Here is a 24,455-nt window from a genome sequence, read left to right as displayed (position 1 = left end):
CGTAATCTCAATCAACATAATTCTTTACGTTTAAATTAATAATACAGTAGATTTAAGGCATGTGAAGCTAATAAATATTTTAATAAAGTAAGTTAATAACGTTCCAGTCATGGTTCAGTGTGATGCCATTAACAGAACTGCACTGAAATTAGGACTCTGAACTCATGGTGTCAGTATGGTGTGGGGTCCTTTATGAAGTGGGATTTTTTTCTTGTATAGAGATCTGTTCTTTGTACTTTCAGTAAACTCAGAAAGTCCTTGCGTATCACATCACTGAAGTCTGTTCCAAAGTGTGAAAAAAGCAGTAGCAATTCATCGTACTAACAAACTGTTCTGGCTAGCAAGATGAATGGCCTGTATAAATGATTACTTTTTAGTTGCAGTTTATAATATTTTTAACAATAACTAACAGGAGAATCTATCTACTCTCATAAATTTATGTAATATGTAGCTGAATTACTTGCTATTTCAGGAAGGTAAATTTTTAGTACAAACCATTGGACCAGTGATATGCTAAACTGTAGGTTTGGAGCCAAATTGTGATTTCAACTGGGAATATTTTAAGAAGAAAACTTATTTCTGCATATTAATTGAAAGTGCGCTCACATGTATCTAGCAAAAGGTTACTGCTTTCCTTCATACAGCTTTCTTCCCTCATCTCCCTGTAGCCTCTCGCAGCTATTCGAGAGTTTAAGGGAGTGAAAAATGAGGGAATGAGAACAGGAAACTATTAGGTATTAGAATCTCTTTCCCACATTAGAAAAGATTGGTAGTTGCTCTGTTTAGTACCATTTAAACTGTTTTGAAGAAGCAACTGGTGTCAAGGGAGTGTGGGAGAAGAGAATTTGCAGCATGGGTGGGAAGACATTTAGAAAGGATGACATCCTGGTTTCGTCCTTTACCAGTCATTATTGGTGGCAGTGTCTCATCTGTGTTCTGTCGCAGCTGGGGTAAATTTTGTAAGAGCAAGTACAGAGTGTTTAAATCTGTTTTGTTGACGAGAAGTGATTCTTAATGTGAAGGTGGCAGCGTTGAAGTATGATTCATACCATCCTAAGTTAGATAAAGTACGTAAGTGCTTATTTCTCTTCATTGACCGTAAAGGGAAGACGGGTGACTGATTCAGAAGCTGATGTTTATAGTATAAAGGGAGATAATGTGCTAGAGTTTTGACTCTGAACTTAACCAAAACTTCCCCAGAAAGAATAGGGAATTCTGCTGATGGGAGTTTTCAGAGCTGTGGATTCCCATCGGACAGAAGCCTTTAAACTTTTGAAGTGGTTTAAGCTGTACCTTTTGGGGGAGCGTCCTGTGGATTGCCACGGAGCAGCACCATTCTTGGCATATTTTTTGTTGGATTTCTGAGCTGCCTTACTCTTGCAATGTGTGAGCAGCCTTACTGGATCCAACTCCAAATGACCGGCCCATAATTACATGGATTGTTAGTGGTAAAATTGAGAAGGAATTTATCTCAACTTTGGGTGTTGTAATAGCTAGGATTTCTCTTTTCTTGAAAGCATATTACTTGTAGCTCAGAGAGAAATTTTTTTTGTGTGTGAAAATTATAGACAAAGAATTAGTTGATCCTAGTCTGGTGACTGGCTCTGTCATAAGTTTCTTGTGTGATTATTTGTAGATAACTTAGACTTTTGTGTCTCATCTTTTTGGTCTGTAAAATCGGAGATGATGATGCTTCTATTCTGCATTTTCTGGTTCTGTTTGACTGCAAACTCCTTGCTACAAAAGCTGTCTTGCTGTGTCTTATCTTTGTAGCATGAGAGAAAACTTGGTTGTAATGTGCCAATATTGGAACTGATGCGCAGGAGCCTGAAAGCTCGTTGCTGCCCTGAGGATGCATGTTTTGGAATCCTGTTGTAGAATTAGATTTTAAAGAGAGATTGTCACTGAAAACCCCTGTCCCCGTTCTGTCTTAGTGTTTTCTCAGTCCCCTTTTCTCCTAGTTAAAACGATTTTGTTTGTTTTGTGTATGTGAGAAATTGGCCAGTCAAACGTCAAAGGATTCACGTGTTTCCTTGCTTACACGCTTTGTGAAGTACTGTGTCAACTGCATTAGTGTTTGTGGAATTGGGAATAAAGAGGAGTCTTACCTGCATGTGCAACAGAAACAGTTAATCATGCCATCTGCTGCCCACAAAAATGAGGTTTATTTTTTATTAGCTCCTTCTGTCATAATAAGTATAGTTATCTGGGATGGCCAAAAAAAAAAAAAAAACTTTCAGAGGTTGTTCGTTTGGCAGCGTTATGCTTATTTAGACTAAATTGTTGATGCTTTAAAATTGTGACTGGAATATTAGAATAGTTCTTCATAACTTTTAAGAACAGAGTGCTACAGAGTGCTTTGAAGAACCAGGTGCTAAATATTAGCAAATATTTATGTCTGATCCTTTGTAAAGAAAAAGTCTATTATTTATACAACCTTTATTTTTTCTCAGAAAGAAAAATGAAAAAAATTTCCTCATGGTAGTCACCAGTACTTAAAGAATGAAGTATTTGTCCTCATTTCAAATTAACAATCTAAAAACGTATTAATTCGAATAGGTTTCTAAACGTGTACTACTTACCATACTTCAGAACTGGATCTTCAAGGAACAGTTAGAATTTCCCCTAGTCTTCTCCCTGCTTTCTTCCATGCTCTCTCATTATAATGCTCTCTCCAAATTGCACCTTACTTCCCATTTGCTCTTTAAGTCCTTACTCCAGACTTACCTCTTTTGCAAATAGATCAGCTGCAAATATTATCTAAATCTTGTAACGTACAAGCTATTTTGTGATGTCTGTAGAGACACTGAAGTCAAAATAGTTTTGTGAAGTGGAAAGGCCCTTTGGGACTGCTGATTTAATTTATAAATCATCCCAAATCCATCTGAAACAATTTGAAACTGTAGTATTCATTTGTAGGCATAATGGCAGGGAAGTATTTGGGGATTTAGGGATTGCAGAATGGCAGTATGAAATTTAATTTTTTTCCCTTGCAAGCTCTTTCTAAGAAGAAAGGGATAGAATAGGCAAAAGCAGAGAAGTGCTTGTTGCTCTTGCTTTCCTGCTCTTTCACCTTAGTGCATGTTCTGTAGACATTCAAAAAATAACTGAAGTTTTAAAAAAGTGTCCGGCTTCTTTTTCTTTGTATCCTTCACATGATCTTTGATGTTTTTATCATTTTGGCTTTTTATAAGTTTAAACTATCTAGAGATTCATATGAGATTAGATTATAAATTCTGACAGCAACTCACTAATGCTGAAAGATGTGACCGAACCCTTTAGTGAAGAGGTGCGTGAAAATAGAAGGTAACAAAAAAACATAATGATTTTGAACATTGAAAAAATTTTGGCTCTAGAGAAACCAAAAGTTTGAAAGATATGTATCTTTTGTTTGAATTAGTGACCTCATTCTCATCTTATTGATTTTTCTAAAATATGAATAAACAGAACAGGATGTCATTCTATAAAGTCTCAAATATCTGCCTCACTTATGGATTAAGCTAGAATAAACAGTGATATGATGCTTCATCAGTTATGCAGTGGATTTTTCAGTTGAATGTCTACTTATAATTTTTCTTGACTTTTAGTAGCACTTCACTTCCTTAGTTGAGATAACTAAGGATAACTAATAACTCGTCTAAGTATAAATTTAAATTGTTACATTTATCTCAGACTGAAAACAATAGTATTTTTCATTTTAGGATATCTTGTATTATGAACAGCTTAAGTCAAATGTGATTCAACACGACCTTTTAGTGGACAGCCTGATTTACAAAGTAAGTAATTCATTAAACAGTGATTAAGTGATTATGTACTCATCACAACAGCATGTGGGTGTGTGTGTGTATATATACATACATACATATATATATATATATATATATATATATTTGACAAAAAACATGCAGTGCTTTGGTTCTAAGGAGTGTACAAATAATTAGTGTGAATTTATTATTGTAAACTCAATCCTTGTGTGAAATTCTCAAAAGACCAGTTCTATAGGATTGAGCCTTAAGCTCTAGCATAAGACATTTGTTTGAATTGAACTGTTAAGTGGTAAGGAAGCAGTTCATTTGAAGGAATAACTGGTTTTGGGAGGAGGAGAACATTGGGGTCCAAACTTTTCAGTTTCTGAGTTTCAATTCTAAATACTTTTATAATCAAGTTAATATAGCGCTTTGCATTTTACAGTATGGAGTATATGGTTAACCACAGCTTGTTTATGATTCAGTGGTGAAAAAGAAAGTGTCTTTTACCAGCATATTGGTTAGCTTCAATGAAAGTCTTAAAAGATGTCTTTCAGCTTCAAACTTGCTTCAGCTATATTTTTTGATTTCAGGATGTAAAGCTGACAGCAAGTAACGATGACTACTATTTTGTATTTGAGGATTATTTATATCAGGTATGTAACTAACCAATTTTTCCTCGGAAAAGCTAGAAAATATACTTTTCTGAGATAATGCAATCTTTAGAATAAGGACTACCTTTGTGTTTCATGTGTAGACAGAGTATAATGAGTGTAATGATAGGTGCATCTCTGCAGCATTACATATTTTTTTTCCTTCTGAATATCAATACTCTAAATTAATCAAGTTCCTTTAGAGAGGTGAAGCAAGACAGGCTTCTAAAACTCCTATTCTGAAGGATCCTACGCTATGTCTTTTCAATGTAGCAAACCAGAAAATATGAAGCCAGTCGTATTCTTCCGCTTTGTTTCATAGTAGTAAAACTGACAGAAGTTGTGACATACAAAGAAAATAAGACTTGAGAAGACTTGAGTTCAGAGTTCGAGATTAAAAATAGGAATATTGCTTGACAGTGATTTAGTGTAATAAAAAGAAAAGGTATTTTATTGACATATTTAAGTTGAAAACATTGATTCGGAGTATGATAATGATACGTGTGGTTACTTTCAGCATAGTTTACATTCTAAAACTACTTCTAGCAACAGGGAAAGCAGCTAATTTATACAGAATTATCTTATTTGCTGCCCTTTAGGTGTCCTTAAATAGAAGGAGATTACATTTATGAATTTCCTAATGTGTAGTTGATTGCAGTGTCAACATAAATGTCATGCAGCAAACTTACCGTTTCCACAGTGCTTTCAATTTCGTTAGTCACATCTATTAGGTTAACTAGCTTATATTTTGGTTTTAGAGCTATATGAAACTTCCTTGACAGTAGTATATAAAACTGCTGGTAATCTGGTGGATAAACTAAGCAAGAAACTGTCCTTACTGTTATTTAGTGCATATATATGTAAAAATATGCATTTCTGTTTAAATATAACAATCACTCTTGTCTATATATAATATTTTTAACATAATAAGCAATTAAACATTAACACTTAAAGTAATAACCTCATGAAATTACAACTTTTTTAACTTAAAAGTATCTACAATACTAAGATAAAACAGTATCTGAATTAAAATTTGAGACGTGACTGTATAGTGATAATTCAAACAATAAAAATTTGTGTGTAGATTTTTGTCCTGATTTAAGGATCAAAGAATATTTTCATTACTGCTGCACTATCATATCATCATGGGATGCGAAAATCTGGTTGTTATTTCTGCTTCATTCATCATAAATACTGCTAATGCATATTAATTACTCGTTAACTGACAGTTGCAATGGACCTGGGGTTATAATCTGTGAAGAAATATGAGCTGGTTTGCAGTGTAATCTGTTGTTTGAAGAGTCAGAAATAGATTTTATTTGTCATTCTCAATGCATAACACAGTTAAGATTTTATTTTTGTAAGAATGCTTATAGAGCAAAAATCGTTTTAAAAAAAAAAAAAAAAAAGTCCAGCCTCTCCTTAACCAAATAAACCAGCAATCTTTGAAAAAGGAAGTGAATTGTTTTACTCCAATGATTTTAAGCAAATAAAACCTCAAGCTTCTAAATGTTATTTGCTCTGGTTTTGTTTTTTACTTTGTGTTCTTCAGACTCTTTTCTAGAATAAAGTTATCCATTTATCCTGATAATTTTCTTGTCCAGCCGTACTTGTATCACTTTTGAATGATTTTGTTCTGTGACCCCAGGAAAAATGTTGCAGTATTAGAGTCACTCTCATATGGAATATTATTTATTGATTTCATATCATAATAGGAGTTAAAAGTATATAAAATAGATGATGAAAATATTTTAAATATTTTAAACTAGATAAATTGTTTCTTTACTTACATAGGGGTTTAGGATTTTTTTATGGCTAATTACTGCCTCTGAGTTTTCCAGGTCTTTGAGCAGAGGGTGGCATCTGTCTGTATACAACTTGACAGATAAGGCATTCATCAAAACTAGAACCTCTGGGCCTAAAATAATAACGAGGATATATTGTGTTCTTGGTAGCTCTTTTGTAGCATGCAGTCCTTCTTGGGAAGAACGTTGTGAAATTATGTAATTTATTTGCTTTAATATACTATCCTTATCGCAAAGTTAACATTTTTAATAGCTTCTTTTTATTAACTAGCTGTATTCTACTTCAATAATTAGTCCTCTATTTTTGAAAAAAGCTTTGGCTTTTTTTCTTTGTATCAGTCCTTTGAGTGCAGTGGTTTTCTTTTTGATTTTTGGTTCCGTTATCTGACAGTTTGCCAAACATTTGTATGCTTAAAAAGGGGCTTGTATCATTGTTTTCTTTAGTATTATCTTTTTTGCAAATGAGAAAAATAATTCATGAGCTTATATAACTTGAGGCCAGATGTTCAGTGTGAATACTTTAATCTTACATCCTGCATAATGAATGTATGCAAAGAGCCTCACCCAATATTTTTTACATACAGTTATAACTTATGTTTGAGCTATAGTCTACCTCTTACAGAGGTACCTTGTCTTAATTTAAAGAGTTCCAGATACCAGTGCTGGACAGAGTATTCCTAAGAAAGGAGCCTCAGACTGAGGTTACATTCTTTCCCCTATGAGAGAAAATAATTTATGTCCTTTTTAGATTAGTTTCTTTCTCTTACCTCAGTTAACATATACAGAGTATTACATTTGCCTGTGTATTGTTATTGTCAGTTATATTTTGGCAGCTGTGAAAATGATTGTGTTGTGCAAAAATAATGTTTAAATTAAACGGTTCAAGATAAGAAACTATTTATTTTTAAAAAGATATTTGTATCTAAGAAGTAGTTTTGAGATTTAGAAGAGGAAAATGTCTCAAAATATAATCTGCTTTCAGAAAAATGCACTAGTGGTGTTCAGGTATCATAGTTTGTCTTGCATGTTGCCCTGACAGATGCTGACATCTGGGAAATGTTTACAATAGCTAGTTGAGGGATATCATTCATTTTATTAATAAGAAAAAATGTAGTGAAACAGCATTTAAAACATTTTGACTATTTCCAGCTTGGGTATAGTTAAAAAACCCTCTATTAAAAACTGCACGAGAAAAGTGAGTTCTGCAGAAACAGCAGCATGTTTTCTGACTGTCTTATTTCTGCCCTCTTGTGTACATTCATGATAGTGCAGACTTTCATTGCATGAAAACATTAAAATTTTCAAGTATAAAACTAATTCCTTTCAACTTTATATATATTTTATAATGCAACTGTATGTATGATTATATTATTGGTGAATTTTTATAGGAATGCTTTTAATATTTAATTTCATACTCAATTGCTGTAAATACAAGGTTGTTCTTTTATATAAGTAAACAATGATAAATACAAATATATATTACAATATAGAAAGCTTTTGCAAAATATGATATGCATTTCAGAAGTTATGAATGCAGGATGAACACTCTAATCTGTTATTCTTGAAAGAACTGAATGTAGCGCAAGCATTTTGTACAGGTTCTGGGAGTGAGTGAGAATACAAGGGCCAGTCTTTTACGTCTGCACACATGCTAAAATGTAAATTCTTCGTCTGTTCATTCATTTACTAGGACTTCCATCAGTCATAGGAAATGAATAGGAAAATGACAAAATAGACATGAAAACAGCTAGTTGCATGTACAGCCAATGTAATAGCCATGAAGAGTGTAAAAGAGGTCTAAATACAAACTTAGAATACCTAGAAAACATTTCAAAATGTTCCAATCTGCTGATTATTCAGAAATGAGTCAATATGACATTGCAGAAGGGGGTAAAGCCATGCTCAGAGGCAGAGAGAACGGTTGGAGAACATGGGTATTTTACTAACAACAAATGAATGTGAAGATAAAATAATAGAACGTTTAAAGCCGGTCCAGAAATTTGAAGGGGGGAGTAAATTAAGTTGATCAAGAGCTTTTAATGCTATTAGCTTTGTTCAGTAGCATCTAATAGGTGCTAATTAAGCCAAGTGCTTATATCTGTGTTCGACATGGTTTTGTTGATCCAGTAAATCAGCTGATTTTTTGTATGCTGTCTTCTACAGGTGTTACTCTGTTTTTCCCGAGATACGTCAGTACTGGAGCACTTTACTTACAGTAGTGCCACCCCACCTAAATCATACATACGAGGTAAAGGGAGCTGTTCTAAAAGAGAACGTCTGGTTTTCTGCTATTGGCTGCTGTAATCAATATATGAATTTCCTTTATGTTCCTTACACGTGGTAGACTACACTTAAAAGAACATTGGTAAGAAAGTCGTGCATCCAGTTGCCATGTGCACAGACTCTGTCATGACAGTTTTGAAACTGATTGCATAAAGGCCAGGTTATGGTGATGTTCTTTTACAGTAGTTTTCTGGGTATAATTTTCCAGTGCTTTACCAAAATAAATCAAAAACAGAACCTTGACAATATGGTGTAATATTGACAACAACGTGGATCGTCATGGATCATCATCCTCCCTTATTGATGCTGCATTTTCATTTTATATCTGAACTGTCTTATTGCATTGCTTGCATGCTTTTGGACAATGTCAAATGGTCAGTGTGTCACTATTTATAATTTCTGTAGTTGTCACTCAAAATAAAATTAATATTTTTAATTTACATCTTCATACCATTAACAGTTTAATTGTATTTTAATTGTGGTTTGATGACTCACAGGAAAGCTTGGAATAGAAGATTATGCTGTTTTCTATCCACCAAATGGTAAGAATTATACTATTGCCTCCTCTAGTGGTAGATTGGAAAGATGCAGGGTTTTTTCCTCAAATACATGCTGACTTCTTTTTCTATTACAAATTATGAATCACTGGTTTTCTGCCAGATTTGTTAATTTAAGGCAGTAAGCTGGGCTGAAGTTGTTTTTGCTACTCCAAAACCACATTCAGCCTAGTGTTAGTAGCTACATCTGGAATTTACCTGTGTGTGTGGGAAGGAGAGGGGAAACAACTTCTGGTGCAGCAGCTTATATTCCGGTCGTATATCATCACTTAGAGGGTCTGAAAGATACGTGTTAAAACTATCTAACCCCTTGCTTTTCAGTACTCACACGGTCCGTGTGGTTGTCTTTTCCTTTGCAAATTTGCATTTATTTTTTAAACTCTGACATAAAACTTAAAAGTATATACATTTAGTTATGGCAGTGCCCTTGCTGTTGCTTCTGTTGCTGAAATTATTTTCTCAGCTTTTATTTTGACCTTTGCAATCGCTGCCTCTTCAGTCCTTTCCCCGTTTTTGCACTGCATTGGAAGTTCAAGCTCTTCTCTTTGCTCTTGGAAAGAGCAAAATCTTAAATCTCTAACCTTGTCTGTCGTGTCTTCCCTGTTCCAGTGGCATCAGTTACAGCACATACGCTTGCTCCCCCTTCTTTCATTTTTGCCTCCATAGTTCCTCCTTGCAGGTTTACAATCATGAAGCATTCTCCTTACGACCTCCTGCCAGAGCCGCTCTCTCTCATCGGTCCTGTATGAAAATTAATGAATGAGAGCTAAGATCATTTGGAAAGGAGGAGAGAACTGTCCTGGTACAACTGCCAAGTCCTCTAAATGTTTTATCTGAGTAGTACATGAATTACTAGAGGTCTTGGCCTCCTTTTTTCCTGCTCCCTCCTTGTTAGTGCATGACATTTACTGGTTGTCATTTATCTGAAATTAGGTTCTGATTTCAGCAAAGCTTATACTTAAGAACTTAATGGAAATGGAGCTTTACTTGGCTCTTCTAGGAACTACAGCATGTGTTTAAACACGGTGAGTTGTATTGAAGTAAGCGATGCAATTTCTGTACTTAAATATTTACAAGATCAAGACCTAAGACTGTAGGTGCTACAACATAGGAAATGTTTTATTCCGGTGGTGTGCAGAATGCAATGTAGAAACTTGGGGAAGAAAATAGATTTTTGCATGGATAAATAGAAATATAAAAGAATAAATGGAAAGAAGAAATCTCTTTGTTTTGTAGGTGTAATTCCTTTTCATGGCTTTTCTATGTATGGTAAGTGTGACTTAAATTTAAACTTTCAAGTAACAACTCAAGATTTCTTTTTATCACATTGCAGTTTAAAATGATATATACTTTTAAACTTTTGTGTACTCTTTCTTTGTGTATTAAAACTGCTGTAGGCAATTTTTAAAATTCCAGGCTGTTTCTATTTATATTATAACTTACTATAGTGTGGGAGGCCCTTTTCTGAGAGTTAGTAGCTGTGCAACTGGAATCCGGGTCAGAAGCTGTATTTTGATCTATATGAATGGAGGGAGGAAGTTTAGTGACAGCGTGCTCTGCTCTTGTGCGCTATGTCTTCTGAGTAGACCGAGCTAGCTGTGAAAGGAGTTCTTATGAACATGATTTATGTGAAAGGCTTATTGCTATATCCACGTGACTAGAATAGGTGTTAAGGGGGTATCAAATGATAAAATGGTTGCTATTTCATTGCAAAGGCAAAAGCTTAAATATTGACAAGATTTCTAGGAACAAAGCAGAAAAATCCCCCCTATTCTCAGCTGTAATAAGGCATCTTATGTACAGAGATATTCAAAAAAGGAGAGAATATTTCTTACAGGTTTCCATTTTTTTCCCGATTTATCAAAGATGTTTGTGGTATCACAGGGCAATCAGATTTCAGGATTATACTTAAAATGCTATGTTTCACTAATAATCAGGTTTAAGGATCACACTCTCCTCTATTTGATTCTTAAAAGGTCACAGGCCCTTTAAATATGAAATCCAAATTTGAACCTCAATAGGGAATGTAAGTCTTTGAAGTAATGAACAGCTTGGTTACAAACTCTTCCTTTACTGCTCACTAGGAGGCTTTCACTTTTTATGTGTGCCTGGAGCTTCGCTTTCCAGAACGGCTTTTCAAAACGTTTGGATTTTACTCTGCCCTTTGGAACAGCAGCTCTTAAACTGGGTGCGAGCTTCTTGCCTCCTTCCTTGCTTCTTCCTCCTCAGCAGGGCACAGAACATACTGGTTGTGAGGAAGGGGAGCGAGGCTGGACAAGCAAGGTGAGGGGAGCTCCAGCGTACCTGCAAGCTGTGGGTACAGGAGCAGGGTCCAAGCAGGGCGTCCCGTGTGTTCCTGTCGTTGCTGCCGAAGGAGAGAGTATCTGGGGCCTTACGTAAATCCTACACGTGTAGGATATGTATGTCCGCATACATAGGCTCCTCTTGACGCAATTTCCAGACCCTGTTCTGATATCTTTCTGGCCTTCCTGCACATATGTACCCTGCCAACTCTTCCACCTCCACTTTCATTCATTGCACATACACACTAGTAACACCCTTCGCTTTTTTTCACCCCATGTAAATATACTTTCTGTGAACATCTCACCTTACCTTAGCACCCCCGCCTCTCATACACATACAGATATGCCACTATTTTCTACTAAGCCACCTTCTCTGATTCCTATATATATATGTATATGAATTCACACATGCATGCATCCATATATTTAAATATAGGTATATTTATGTGCATAGGTACATACATGTATCCCTGTCTGTGTAAACAGAACTGGAAGGGAGGGTGAACGTACAGATGGCTTGGACTTAAACATGTTCGTAGGCTCTGTCATGCCAAATGAAAGCATCTGTAGCACCAGGCGGCGGATCCGGTGAGCGAGCGGGCAGATGAGAAGGCAGTTTGTTTGTGGAAACGTATACAGAGGCCCTGGCCGTGGAACGTGCGCTGAACGAGCGGAGCAGATGTTGTGGAAACGGATTGTGTGTTTGTGTGACATATACATACAGCAGATTAATCTACCTACAGGCCAGACTTTTCCAAAAAGAAGGAAGAGACTGATTTAAAAAAAATAAAATAAAAAAATTTGAGAACTGCTGCTTTACAAATGTAGCTAACTTCTGCTTGTGAATCAGCTGTGTTGAAAGCCTTCTAAAGGGTAACCTACAAAATGTCCATTTTTTTCAGATCTTAGAACAAATAAAGAGATCTCTATCAGTCAGTCACTCTTAGGTGATGTTACTGTGGCAACCAAAAGCTGTTTTTTAATGTTTCAATTTTCACAACACCTACTTTCAAACAGTAAAATTATTTCTGTCTTACATGGGGAGCCAGGTTGGAGAAGGTCACTAGCCAAGACCACGCTGGAAGTTACAGACAGTTGAATCCAAAATTTGCAGTATTCAGCTTACCGTTGCCCAGTGACGCTATCTTCAAAACAAATTCCTTATGCTTAGGAAGCCGGCAGCGGAGTAAGCAGACTCTAATTAGTTTGGCTTACTGAAATACATAGAGCTGTTGCCTAGAACGTATCGTTCTCCTTTGTTTAACTTCTTTTACTTCAAATGATAGGATCTAATATGAAATATCTCTTTCTAAATACTTGATTTGTTATTATTTTGCTAATTGTGCTGCTATAATTTACTTGTTTTTCCCCATACTTCACACACTTAACCATTGAACTTTTTTAGCAGTATACAGCGTTGAGTCAATTAAATTCTTTTGTCCTTTCAGTTGCTCCACTTTGTTTTCTGTACCATGAACCTTCCAAATTGTATCAGATATTCCGTGAGATGTATGTGCGTTTTTTCTTCAGGCTCCACTCCATCTCTTCTCATCCTTCTGTAAGTTCATTAAGAATTAAAGTCCACTCACTTGATATTTTGTTTGCTGTGGAACAATAATATATGGTGACATGATTTTCTTTTTCTATGTGATTGAAATATGTGCTTTTAAATATAGTAAAATATTCCAAGCAACCTTGGGAAGAATATTAGGTAACTCTGGTTTGGATATTTTAGTTTTCTCCCTCAGTGTTAGTCTTTGCCTGTAGAATATCATGTACTTTAGAATAGTACAGTTTTCATTTTATGAAGGATTTTTTTTTTTGTTGGAGAGTCACGTCTCTTGTGTAATATGCTTCTCAATTCAAGAAGTCACTTAAGTGCATACTCAAGTCTCATTTTAATCGATGACATGTAAGTACACACTTAAGTGTGTTCCAGGGGTAGAGGGATTGGAATATAGTCTGCTGTATAGTTTTAGTAATCTCAAATTAATCCCTCTTTCTTTAACTCATGTATCTTTGTGTGACAGCACACACTTTAGCACTACTGGATGCTGGAGAGAGAATTTAAATACATTTTGTTACGTTCACGGCCCGCTGTCTTGAATGTAAGACAATTGTTGAAAGTTTGTTTATTTTATATTTTTGAAAAGTAGCTCATAGTAAATATTTTTCTCTTCTCCTTTACAAAGTGCTGAATAGTTGCATTACATTTTAAGAACGTTTCCTGTTTAAAATAAAATGCTTTTATTAATATGGCACTATAAGACTAGGCACGTACTTTGAGTCATTAGTAGCACGTGAACTGATTAGACAGGAGTCTGAAATCGTTTTCATGGTAATTTATAAAAAAAAAAAAAAAAAAAGAATTTTCTTTACATTTAACTTTTTTGTAGTTATATCCATTGCTGTTTGTTTGTAGTTATCGGAGATAATAGATTATTTCTCGTACGCTCAGGTTTTTAGGTTATGTATAGTGTAACTGAAGTCTGTTTCATCAGAGTGGAAATATTTCAAGTAATATTGTCATTATGTATGTTATAATAAGACACTAGGTACTTAGACCCTGACATACAAACACCATAAGTAATTTAGAGCTGAAAAGGACTGTCACAACCTAGCATGTTGCTGATACGTCCATATAATTGTAGGATCAAGGCTTTAGTGGCTGAAGCTGTTAGAGCTGCTCTTGTGCGCTATCCAGCTGACCTGTATATTATGTCATTAGTAGTATTTCATGGCTTGAATTAAAAATTCACGAATGTCCTGCTGATATTGTTTTCTCAGATTTTACAACATGATTATTAGTATTCAGGATATGATTGTATTTTATTAGGGCATTGTGTCATTATGTTTGCTGTTTGAGACTCTTCTGCAAACCCATCTGCCCCAGCTCTTTTATCACCTTCGAGAAATTGGGGCTCAACCGTAAGTACTTCCTTCTGGCTTGCTGCAAACGTTGCGATGTAATTATTCTGAAAATGCTATTCTGTAGTATTTTAATGTAAAAGCTATGAGAAATTTTTCAAAAGTACAAACATCAATGTGCCGTTTTTCCTTGAAAGTCAGTTGAAGTCCTGTGCCTAACCTGCATAGGTGTGCTTTGTGCCTGTTCTATGGAAAAGGAGTATTGCTCTTTGTGTTTATATGAGGAATGCTATATTATTCAGCTAAGTTGAAGTAATTCATGTCAGATCTGATGGAATTAATTGGTTTACTTCCTAGGGGACAGAAGACCCCCCCCCCCCTTTTTTGACACTGACTTTTTACGCTAGTTACAGCAGAAGCTGTTAGAAGGAAGAGGAGAGAGAGCATGAAACTGTTGTTTTCTATAGTGTATTCATGGCCCTAAGTGCCATAGCACCAAGTGTAATAGAATCTGAAAATCTTACCACGTTATAATTGATTTTCATAATAATAGCATAATAGCAGAAATGGATGAAACATTTGGGCTGATAATAGCTGAGAATCCCTCCAATGTGATTGTTTTGTCAGGATTTATTTATGTGCTTTATCAAATGAGATGCTGAATAGCTGTCTGAAGACCATTGCAAAAAATGGATTATTAATACTGCAAGAGAAAATAGCTGTTCTCCCTGAGAGAGAAATGCAGAAACATAGCAAAACATTTTCAGTTTATAGAATATTTTAAAGTATCTATCTGATCATATTGTGAGATGAAGATATAATAATTACTGTTTATCACTTGTTTGCAGGCTACGAATTTCATTTAAATGGATGGTACGAGCATTTTCTGGATATTTAGCTACAGACCAGCTCTTGCTTTTATGGGACAGAATCCTAGGATACAACTCTCTAGAAATTCTTGCTGGTAATGAAATTATTTTTACAAAAAGTGTTAAATCGAGATGGATGTAAAGCAGATACTATTAGCTTAAAATATATTTTATGATAAGAAGAAAATTTAATTGCGCTTTGAATGTTGAAAGCAGATGGCATATAAATCAAAGAGGCTAACAGATAAATAAAATTGCATACATATTGCATCTGAAACAAAGATATGTGAAGTAATTTTTAATACTTGTTCTTTATTATTATTGTTTGCTGTAATAGCACTCCAAAAATGCTAAGTGCTTTATGGGATGTCCTCTCAGCTCATGTGTTTTATGTGGTGACATTAGATAGTATAAAATAGATTACATGCTCATTTCATGTTATATACTGTTTACAACTGGAATATTATTACAAATTGCTATTTAAATAAATGCAAATGAATAGCTTAAAAATGAAGGAATTGTAAGTCACCTTGTCCCTCATAATTAAAAGGTAGTCATCTTGAAGTCAAGCATTTTCACTCAAACTTTTCACAAAGAATGTACTGTTGTCCCTATCTTTTTCATAAAGGATAGACAAAGAAACCCAAACACTGATATCCATTATATGTTATTCTTCAAAATCAAAATAATTACTGTAAGGAAGTACAAATTGTTATTTTACAACAAGATTAATTCTAAGCACTAATTACCAGGTCAGCAACTTAAATATTGGGCATTTTCTTTCAGTCCTGGCAGCTGCAGTGTTTGCTTTCCGAGCGGTCAACCTGATGGAGGTGACGTCACTGGCTGCAGCTGAAGTAAGGATAAGTTTCACTTAGAGGAGATTGAAATAGTTCCTGATGCTTTGCCAACCACAGTAACTTAAGCTTCAGATGGCACATGGTACATAGTGCAAATCTTTCTGCTTAAATTCTTGCCTTATGTAAAACCTCTGGAAATTATGAACACATAGAACAGAATATTGCTTTTCTGGATAAAAAGATATAATAAAAGGTTATATCTGTTACAAAACCACAGTGTTATCAAGTTACTTTGTAAAACCAGAGGTGTTTTTTTTTTTTTTTTTTTTTTTAACTGTTTTAATGTATGATGTTTAATGTTTGTGAGGTATATTGTTTCTAAAATACTAGGGAGATTTGTACCTTTTTTGCCAGTACATTTTAATGTAGTTGCATCTTTTTCTTACTTTATTGTTTTAGTATTACAAAGATTTTACAAGATTACTTTTATCAATAGTGAATCTAAAATTTCAGTGGAAGTGCAGATGTGAAATGAAGAGAATGAAATGATTAAGATGAAGATTATTATTGTTTATATCTAGCAGTTTGATAAAATGCATTTTTTTCCAAAAATCTGATGATGCCTATTTTTTCAAACATTGAAGGCTTGTGATGACTCTTTTCTTTTTTTTTTTTTAAACATACTTTCATGAGAAGACATTGACTATTTGAGTCATTACATTGGACTTACTTTACAAGTACTAGCCAAGCCACAGGATAAGGAGTCTTAATTCCCAATTATTTTTAGAAGCAAGTTGAAATGTTAGACCTCTTTTACACTCATGATGCCATGTATATTTGAAGAAAGTCTAAAGGCTATAATAAAGTTACTTGGTTTATATACACAGATATGTTTTTTTTCTTTGAAATGTTAAAATGAAAAACCAGGCAAGAGAAACCTCTGCACACTAACATAAGACAGCACAATTTGTTTCCAGACAGGTCCGAACAGCCTATTTATTATTAGTACTGTAGTCAGCATTTGATCTTTTTCAGACTTCTTTAGCTGCTTTAAAGCAATTGGATTCAAATGTCAATTTTAACAAGCCTTTTTTTTTTTTTTTTTTTTTTTTTTTTAAATCTCAGGCTGTACTTGCTGACCTTTCAACCCTGAAGGTTATGCCTCTTCTTCAAATCTTCTTGTTTGCTACTGTCACTTGATCTGCTTCAACAATACTGATACCACACTTCCAGTCTTTCATTAGAAACTAATAATTAACTATGCAATGTCTGCATAAAACCAAAATTAAACTGTATGTATAATAATCATTTAGAAATCATGACCTTAATACAATTTTCTAACTGAAAACAGTAACTTTGCACATGAGTCTGTGCATTGCATGCTACTGAATTTCACTATAAGAGCAACGGTTATTATTTGTACAAGAAGAATGATTACTTGTGCAAATGAACAACATGAATCAGTGTCTAAAATGCATGTAATACTGAATTGAATAAAGGTAATGTAACTCTTGATCTAATTTGTGTGTGATGTCTGAGTGTCTGTTAATGTCAGATTTGTAAAAAGCTCTCTTTTTGTATTAAATTACTTTTGCAAGCTCACATTGTAGAGGATATCATCTCAAATACAATAAAATGAGAAAATAATGAGACTTTAACTCACAAGAATTTTTTCTCATTTTCTAAGCAAAGGATAGAAAAATATATCCCTTCTGCTGTCTGTATCTTGTTCTCCCCGCAGAAGTTTTCCCCATGTTCTTTCCCTTGTCTGTTACATCTATTTTTTCTTTTTATATACAGCTTTTCTAAAATGCTCATATGTAATGGTAAGTTTCAAATTGTCCAAGAGATGTAGTTGCTCATTTCAAGTTCATCTCCAGTTAGCTCCACAGCTCTCTCAGGTGTCTTCTAAGAAAACTCCTACCCAGAGTCCCATCAAAGGCCCCACGTTGCAGAAATATGTTCCCCTGCAGAGAAGGACTGAACATAGCTTCCGTCAGAACTTGTTGAAGCCAGTCCTTACATGAGCCAAAATACTCGCCTACGAATGATGCCAGGAGTTCTTTCACTAATGCCCCACACCCTCTTTGGGAGTGCGACGTTATGCCTTTGCCAGTTTTCCAGCCGCTGTGATTCAACAGCTCAGGCTTCAGTTCAGAATCCAAACTCGTATCAATGTGTGACGGATTTTCACCACACTGTCAGGCTCATCTTCTGGCTCATCTTCTGTAGGTGATCAAACGATTTTGTCGTCTTCCGGCTTTTTTCACTGATTTGTTTAATACCGAAGTGGGAATTGCTAAGCTGATTTGATTGAGGATATCTTAATTCCTGAAAAAGGATCAAAGTCAAAAGAATATAAGTTAGTGTAGCTGCTGCATTTGCCATAGCACTTTTATCTTCCTCTAAGTTACCTATATTTGTCATACATACTGAATGTATGACAGTGAAACATGAACTCTTTGTGGTCTGTTCAAATGTTATCTGAAAAGTAATCTACCTTATAGTTGCAGATGAGGTTGTGGGCTTTACGTCTGGGATTCTTGTTATCTGTATCTGGATAATGCAGTAAGAAACTTATTATAGATGAACTTCCATAGATTTCTTGTAAATTTGTAAAGCTAATTTTAGAAAAGGTAAAGTTGTGGACTCAACATGATTACTTCTCAGATAAAGAACTAAAACTGCTTAACAGGTATGACACACTGGAGGAGAATATTTTCAGCAGTTCTATTCTTGATAACAAAAAAAAAATTGTTTTTTTCTCTAATATTTGAGAAATAGTTGTAATGGTTTAACTAGAGGATTTTCTGTGACGTTTAGTTGTAAAAAACCAGACACACATGACAGCTTTTATCTTCCCCCAAAGTATTTACCCTGTTTTAAACATGGGGAATGGAAGCATGGAAAGATTAAGTGTTTTGCTAAAGGTTACAGAGGAAATTCTTAAAAGAGATGAAAGAACTCTGCTCTCTCAAATTCTTGCTTATACCCCAGGATGCTCAGTTTATCTTAACTATTATACTATATTTGATCTTCAAAACACTGCATAATACAGAGCTACTTCTAAAAATGCAGCATTTTACGGTTTTTAAAATCTATAAGATTGGGTATGGACAGTTTGTACCAATCTGTAAATCATTTTAATGGTAAACTCATTTTTTTGAGAGATACTTTTTTCTCTTTTTGTCGTGTTCATAGTTTTGAAAATGTTATAAGTAGGCAGATAGACTGAATTATCGTTTGAAAAAGCAGTTCTGTGAATAACAGAATATGGTCCATTTTTCTCATTGCTTATCCTACCAGTCTCACATCTCCCTTGTGCCCTCTGTACCTTCCCCTTTGGAGTATGTGATCTCCTTGTCACATCCTCTGCCCGTGTTTTCCCTGATGACTGGACAAAGGGACCTTATGTTCTGTGACTGGTCTGGACAGACTTGCATCTTTAGGCAAGTCTGGCTGGCTGCTCCGTGAGGCTCAGCTGATGCTTCACCTCTTTCCTGCTGGGCTGACCAGACAAAGGGCTTTGGGGACCGACCACATGCAGCTCTTGAGCCAGGTACTGCATGGGGGCAGCAGAATTTCTTGAAGACTTCTGCTGCCTTTTGTCAGATGTTAAAACTGACTTTCAAAAGACACAAAGACGCAGACACATGCACACAGGCACAATGAGTGATGAGTATGATTGCTTTAAAAATGAAATCAAGATGAGATTAAAAATGAACTGGATCCTCTCCTAAGACTTCAACTCTTCCCTGTCAGTTTGTTGGATTTTTTTTAGTTTGACCCAAAAAAAAAAAAAAAAAAAAGAAAGAAAAAGGCTACTGCTGAAGATGCACAGTTTTCATGTTCCCCTCAGTTTCTCATTTCAGTTGCAATGAAATATTACATTTCAGGGTCTGGCTGATACTTTTACTTTTAATCTCCCTTGCTCTTGTTTCAAGCGTTTTTAAAAACAAAGTGACTGATTTCTGTCATACAGCTACATACTTCTCTGGCACTCCTAGGTAGCGTCAATTACTTAAATGTTAATTCTTCTGCTCTAGAGAGCAGTTCAAACCCACTGAAGTCCATAGTCTATCATTTGGCTTCCAAACCTCTAAAACTCCTTTTTTGTTTATGCTGTTATAAGTAATGACCAGATTTTGATCATAGAGTTATAAATAAAGGGATGCTTACGTTGATTTAAATAGGCTCCCGTTCACAGGTCACAAGAGTTCACATTCACTCTGAAGGCTCTGTTTAGCCAAATTATTTTTCTCACTCTGTTTCTCCCTGTCTGAAATTGGCATAAAGAGACATTTCACTTCAAGAAACAATTGTTTCCATATTTCTAGATAAAGATCAATTTTTGCTGCTTACCTTACTATTCTGGCTACGATCTGTCACGGGTGTCTTGCACTGTCAAATAGACTGTTTAAAAAAAAAGCAAAAGCAAATAGGCTTTTCTAAAAATGTACCCAAGTTATCTTATTTCAGTACTTCCAAAAATATATTGAAACTTAAATCTTGATGGCTGGGTAATGGAACAATTGAATAACTAGAACAGTTTCCACTTTGTACTGGATTCTTCTGGTCATAGTAACAAATTTTATTTTGAGAAATGGAGAGAGCAGAGAGGCTGGAAAACAGATATCTCCGTGAAGGGAAAAGACTGGAAAGAGGCATCTTTTTAAGACAAATTTCTACACGTTACCAGAAACCAACAAAAAATTTTGCCCATGCTTTTTTTATTTACTATCATCATCTAATAAAAAGAAACCCAATGAATTTCATAAAATTCTTCAAATAAAAGTGAAGTGATTTCACCAAGTGGAATTGCAGTATAAAAATCTAATATGGGAAAACAAATACGTGAGCTGCGTGTTACCACTAAATAAGAGCTGATTAAAAAGACACTGAAATGTACTGCAAAATTTTAGGACTGTATTTTCAGTTAGGATGGGGAAGAGCCTTTCTACACTTTTTAATAAATGGCCAAAATATCCTCAGATATTTTGTAAGCTAGTTCACGTTAGGAAATGGGAGAGGGAGGGGAAGGATGCGAAAGGAGCGGCTGGAGCAGCCACTGTCTTCCTTTTCCCTCCTTTCTTAAAGGCTTTTCCTGTTCGTGTCTGACGGCTGGCGGATGGCGCTTCACCGCCTACTTTCATCCCAGAAGCAGACGTGGGAAAGGCAGTCAGTCGGAGGGCGATCGCTGTCAAGCGCGCGAATAGCTGGGACGAGCAGCGCTGCTTCCACGGCCCGGCCAGCTCGAGCGAGCTCCTCCGTGCCGGGGCCTGGCCGGCGGCAGGGCGAGCGGGGGCACCCGCTGCCCTGTCCGTCCCACCGGGCAGCCCCCGGCGGGCAGGGAATACCCCAGAAATGATTCCCCACCAGCGTGTTAAATACAGTGAGTTTATATAAAGTACTAAAGGACCGCTGTGGTGGTTTTTACAGCTTTAGGATCTGGCACGAGAGGGGGAAAAAAACGCCCTTCGCGGTCGCTGCTTGCAGAGGGTTTCAGCACGAGGGCATGTTTGTTGCCGATTTCTGTGAATAGTTTTGGAAAAGCCATTTACTGTAGTAAATAACCACAGTAAAATCAGAAATCTCCGGAATGCCCTGTGCTGCTAATTGAGTGAAAGATTTTTTTCCCCGGCACATTTCATACTTAACTTTTTCAATACCCTAATAAAAAGGTTAATGCAGGAGAGATGATTTTGATCAAGCAGTAGAAGACTTGTGCTCTACTTTAAAGCAGTGCTCCGAAGCCTCCTCGTAGTATTTTTCTTTAATTAGTCAATGATAATAGGACTACCAAATGACTACCATATAAACCAATTACACTCGTGAGAAGCATTTTAGGATACTTGTGTCATCCATGGACATCATAATAACGCAACTAAATTCAGCAGCCGTTGATGAGGACAGGGCAAATCCACGGCTGGAAGCTGACGTGTGCCTTAGCTGCAGCACGTTTTGCAGAGCTACACTCCATGAACTAGTTTGAACCCATTCTAACCACGCTGTGCTGAACAATGTTTGGGGATCAGTCTTAAAACAATTACAGGGAATGTAATAGCTTTTTAGCAAACTAATTTTCTTCTGAGCCTGCATTTAGACTCAGGAAGCTTCCCCTGATTCTGTATGTTGCTAGAAGTTAGCAAAAGAAGGTTGCAGAAGGAGGACTGCAGGGGCTGTAAAGTAGGATGTAGCTGGGCCCGTGTATATTTGCCCATGTTTCAAAGTCAGTGTATGGTTTTAGATGCTAAACTATTGGCATGCGGTAACAATTATTTCTACAGAATTGGCTTTATGGAGAACCATGATGCTTTGCCAAATGACACAGCTTTTGGCTGATGACAGTTTGAATAAATTGTTTCTTTGGGGATTATGGCCAAAATAAACAGAATATTTAACAAAGGAGTTAAAACCCACAATTTGTACAAGACAATTTCTGTGCTTTGATTGTTTTAAACAAATTTTTTAAAAAGTTGTATTACATTAAGAGACAAATTGGAATTTGGCAATCAAAGACAAAATATCTTTATAACCACATAATATGTTTTAGTAAGTATTTGATCATTCACCTTATTTAACAGTTGTTTGTTTCATGAATGGTACATTCTGTAATTTTTGTTTGAAATGCTCTGTTTAGGATAAAGTTATGCTCTCTATGAATCTGGTTATAAATAGTAAATCTGTACAAATATATGCTGAAAAAAGCAACAATGTTTAATCTTCTATCTGTTCAAAATTATTTGTCATCTAAACTTTTTTGACTGTATCTCTAGTGTCACAAGATTTTCCCTTTCCTACTTTTTTTTTAGTGTGTCTGGGTTACAAAAACAGAAGCATTGCTTTGAAGCCTGATCCTGGTTCATTACTGTTGACATGAAGTTCTCTCTGTGGAAAGCTGGCATTGCTCCGGCTTGTGAAGGAAGTTCCGGTGGCTTTCAGTATTCACGTTAGTGGTAAAGAAGTTTCCAACATAAAGACATATTTAGATATTTAATTTTAGTTCATGATACATTAAAGATATTCTGACCATCACCTCTTGCCATAACAAGTTTCTGAAGACATGGAATTAGCTGTATATATGATAAAGTGTATTATTGGTATTGATACCCCCCACCTATAACATACAGGCAGAGAAGTCTCCCACCTTTGCCTTGCTACCGCAAATCACGTGCTATCCACTATGTGGAAAGTGATTTTCAGAAGGAAGGGCTTGTGGAAAAAGTGCTCTAATCCTGTGAAAGATGATCTCTGCAAATAGAAAGGGACTGTTTGCTGTTTGGATATTTAAATGAAGTGTTAAAGAGTGTCTTACTTAAAGAGTGTTTCTGCATTTTTTTGTTATTTTTTAATTTAAAAGCTGGAGCAAGTTTTACTGAAATGAATGAAAGAAAAAAATGTCATTTTGATGTGCTTGTATAAATTTTGAAATTCAAAGTTTTACCACTAGATATTTTTCTTCCAGTGGTTATCTTGTTGTCTCTCCTTTTCACAATATTCATCATTCTTATATAGTTTTGTTCAATCTGTTTTTTCCTGGTTTTGTTAATTACAGCCTATAGTTTAAAGAAAATGTAAACCTTTCTGATTAAGACTTTAATCTTTCCCTGAAAAAGATGTTGTTTCTAATCTGTAATGAAGAAATCCTGGAAAAATTTTAAAGGTTCAGTATCAGTCCATCCCTACATCAGTTGGTGAAATGGATAAAGGGTAAGGAGAGAGCTGGTTTACAACAGGTATTATTTATTTAGGCAGGTATTCAGTACTGAGACCTGAAAACACAGTTAAAGGATGGAAATAGTACATGTTTGCACTTTGCAACAATCTAGGTTAGTAAAGATCTAAACAGAGATTTGAAATCTTAGAAAGTTAAAGCCATCAAAGAGCTTCCTGTCAGTGCAATCTTCCTGAAACGGTGGGGACTGATGCCCAAGATGTGTTCTCGATAATCTTGTCATTGAAGAAATTCTGTGGAGAAAGGGTGTGCTACACACCTATCAGATTCTCAATTAAAAGGAGAGAATAAGGGAGGAGGAATGAACATATGGGCATAACTGACTGATAATTTTTTTAGTCTGGATGTTGACATAGGTATTCACTTGGAAGCCGGAAAAACATGTCTGAGAACATACTGAGCACCTTGGCTTTACAAGCAGTCACACAGAGCAGGGTATGTGCTAACTTTAAAGCAGGTAGTTGAGATTTTGCCTGTGTCATATGCCATTTATAAAACTCATCCATACTTTGGGCTTTTGTTGAGGGAGGGGTTGAGATGCTAGTTTATACAGGTAAACTTTTCTCCTTTATTTTATATATAGCGGATATTTATGCATAAAGATAAGACAAAATGAAAGCACTGTTTTCAGAGAACAAACAGAATGATGAAATCTGGGCAAAGAAAAAAACAAATATCTTCCTACATGGTATGTAGGATATAAATTTGTAATGTTAGAAGCTTTACTTTTTTTCTATTTGTCATATCTTTTCCGGTCTCTGCAGATGAAGAAATTCTCTCTCAAAGGTTGATCCTTTTTTTAAAGTAAATTTGTTTTTATAAAGAGTAAGCATATC

At 35.5% G+C, this 24,455-nt stretch overlaps 1 protein-coding gene across 3 annotated transcripts in view; it reads left to right on the top strand.

Annotated features, from left to right (window-relative positions):
- The window catches only part of TBC1D19 (TBC1 domain family member 19), a 54,500-nt gene extending 37,096 nt beyond the window's left edge, over positions 1-17,404 (top strand). For 2 of the 3 annotated variants that reach the window (XM_068943234.1, XM_009673442.2), the window contains exons 12-21: positions 3,702-3,776; positions 4,340-4,402; positions 8,368-8,452; positions 8,985-9,029; positions 10,281-10,313; positions 12,796-12,905; positions 14,184-14,275; positions 15,064-15,179; positions 15,871-15,941; positions 17,010-17,404. In XM_068943234.1, coding sequence (XP_068799335.1) covers positions 3,702-3,776; positions 4,340-4,402; positions 8,368-8,452; positions 8,985-9,029; positions 10,281-10,313; positions 12,796-12,905; positions 14,184-14,275; positions 15,064-15,179; positions 15,871-15,941; positions 17,010-17,084 — 765 coding nt within the window. In that variant the 3' untranslated portion in view covers positions 17,085-17,404. Of the gene's footprint in view, positions 1-3,701; positions 3,777-4,339; positions 4,403-8,367; positions 8,453-8,984; positions 9,030-10,280; positions 10,314-12,795; positions 12,906-14,183; positions 14,276-15,063; positions 15,180-15,870; positions 16,027-17,009 lie in introns of all 3 variants that reach the window. The other variant, XR_011141082.1, reaches the window with a different exon arrangement.
- The last annotated feature ends 7,051 nt before the right edge of the window (positions 17,405-24,455 follow it).

The sequence above is a fragment of the Struthio camelus genome, chromosome 4, assembly GCF_040807025.1.
Source record: "Struthio camelus isolate bStrCam1 chromosome 4, bStrCam1.hap1, whole genome shotgun sequence".
NCBI lineage: Eukaryota > Metazoa > Chordata > Aves > Struthioniformes > Struthionidae > Struthio > Struthio camelus.
The sequence above is the reverse complement of the archived record's forward strand: the minus strand, read 5'-3'. Positions and strand labels throughout refer to the sequence as shown.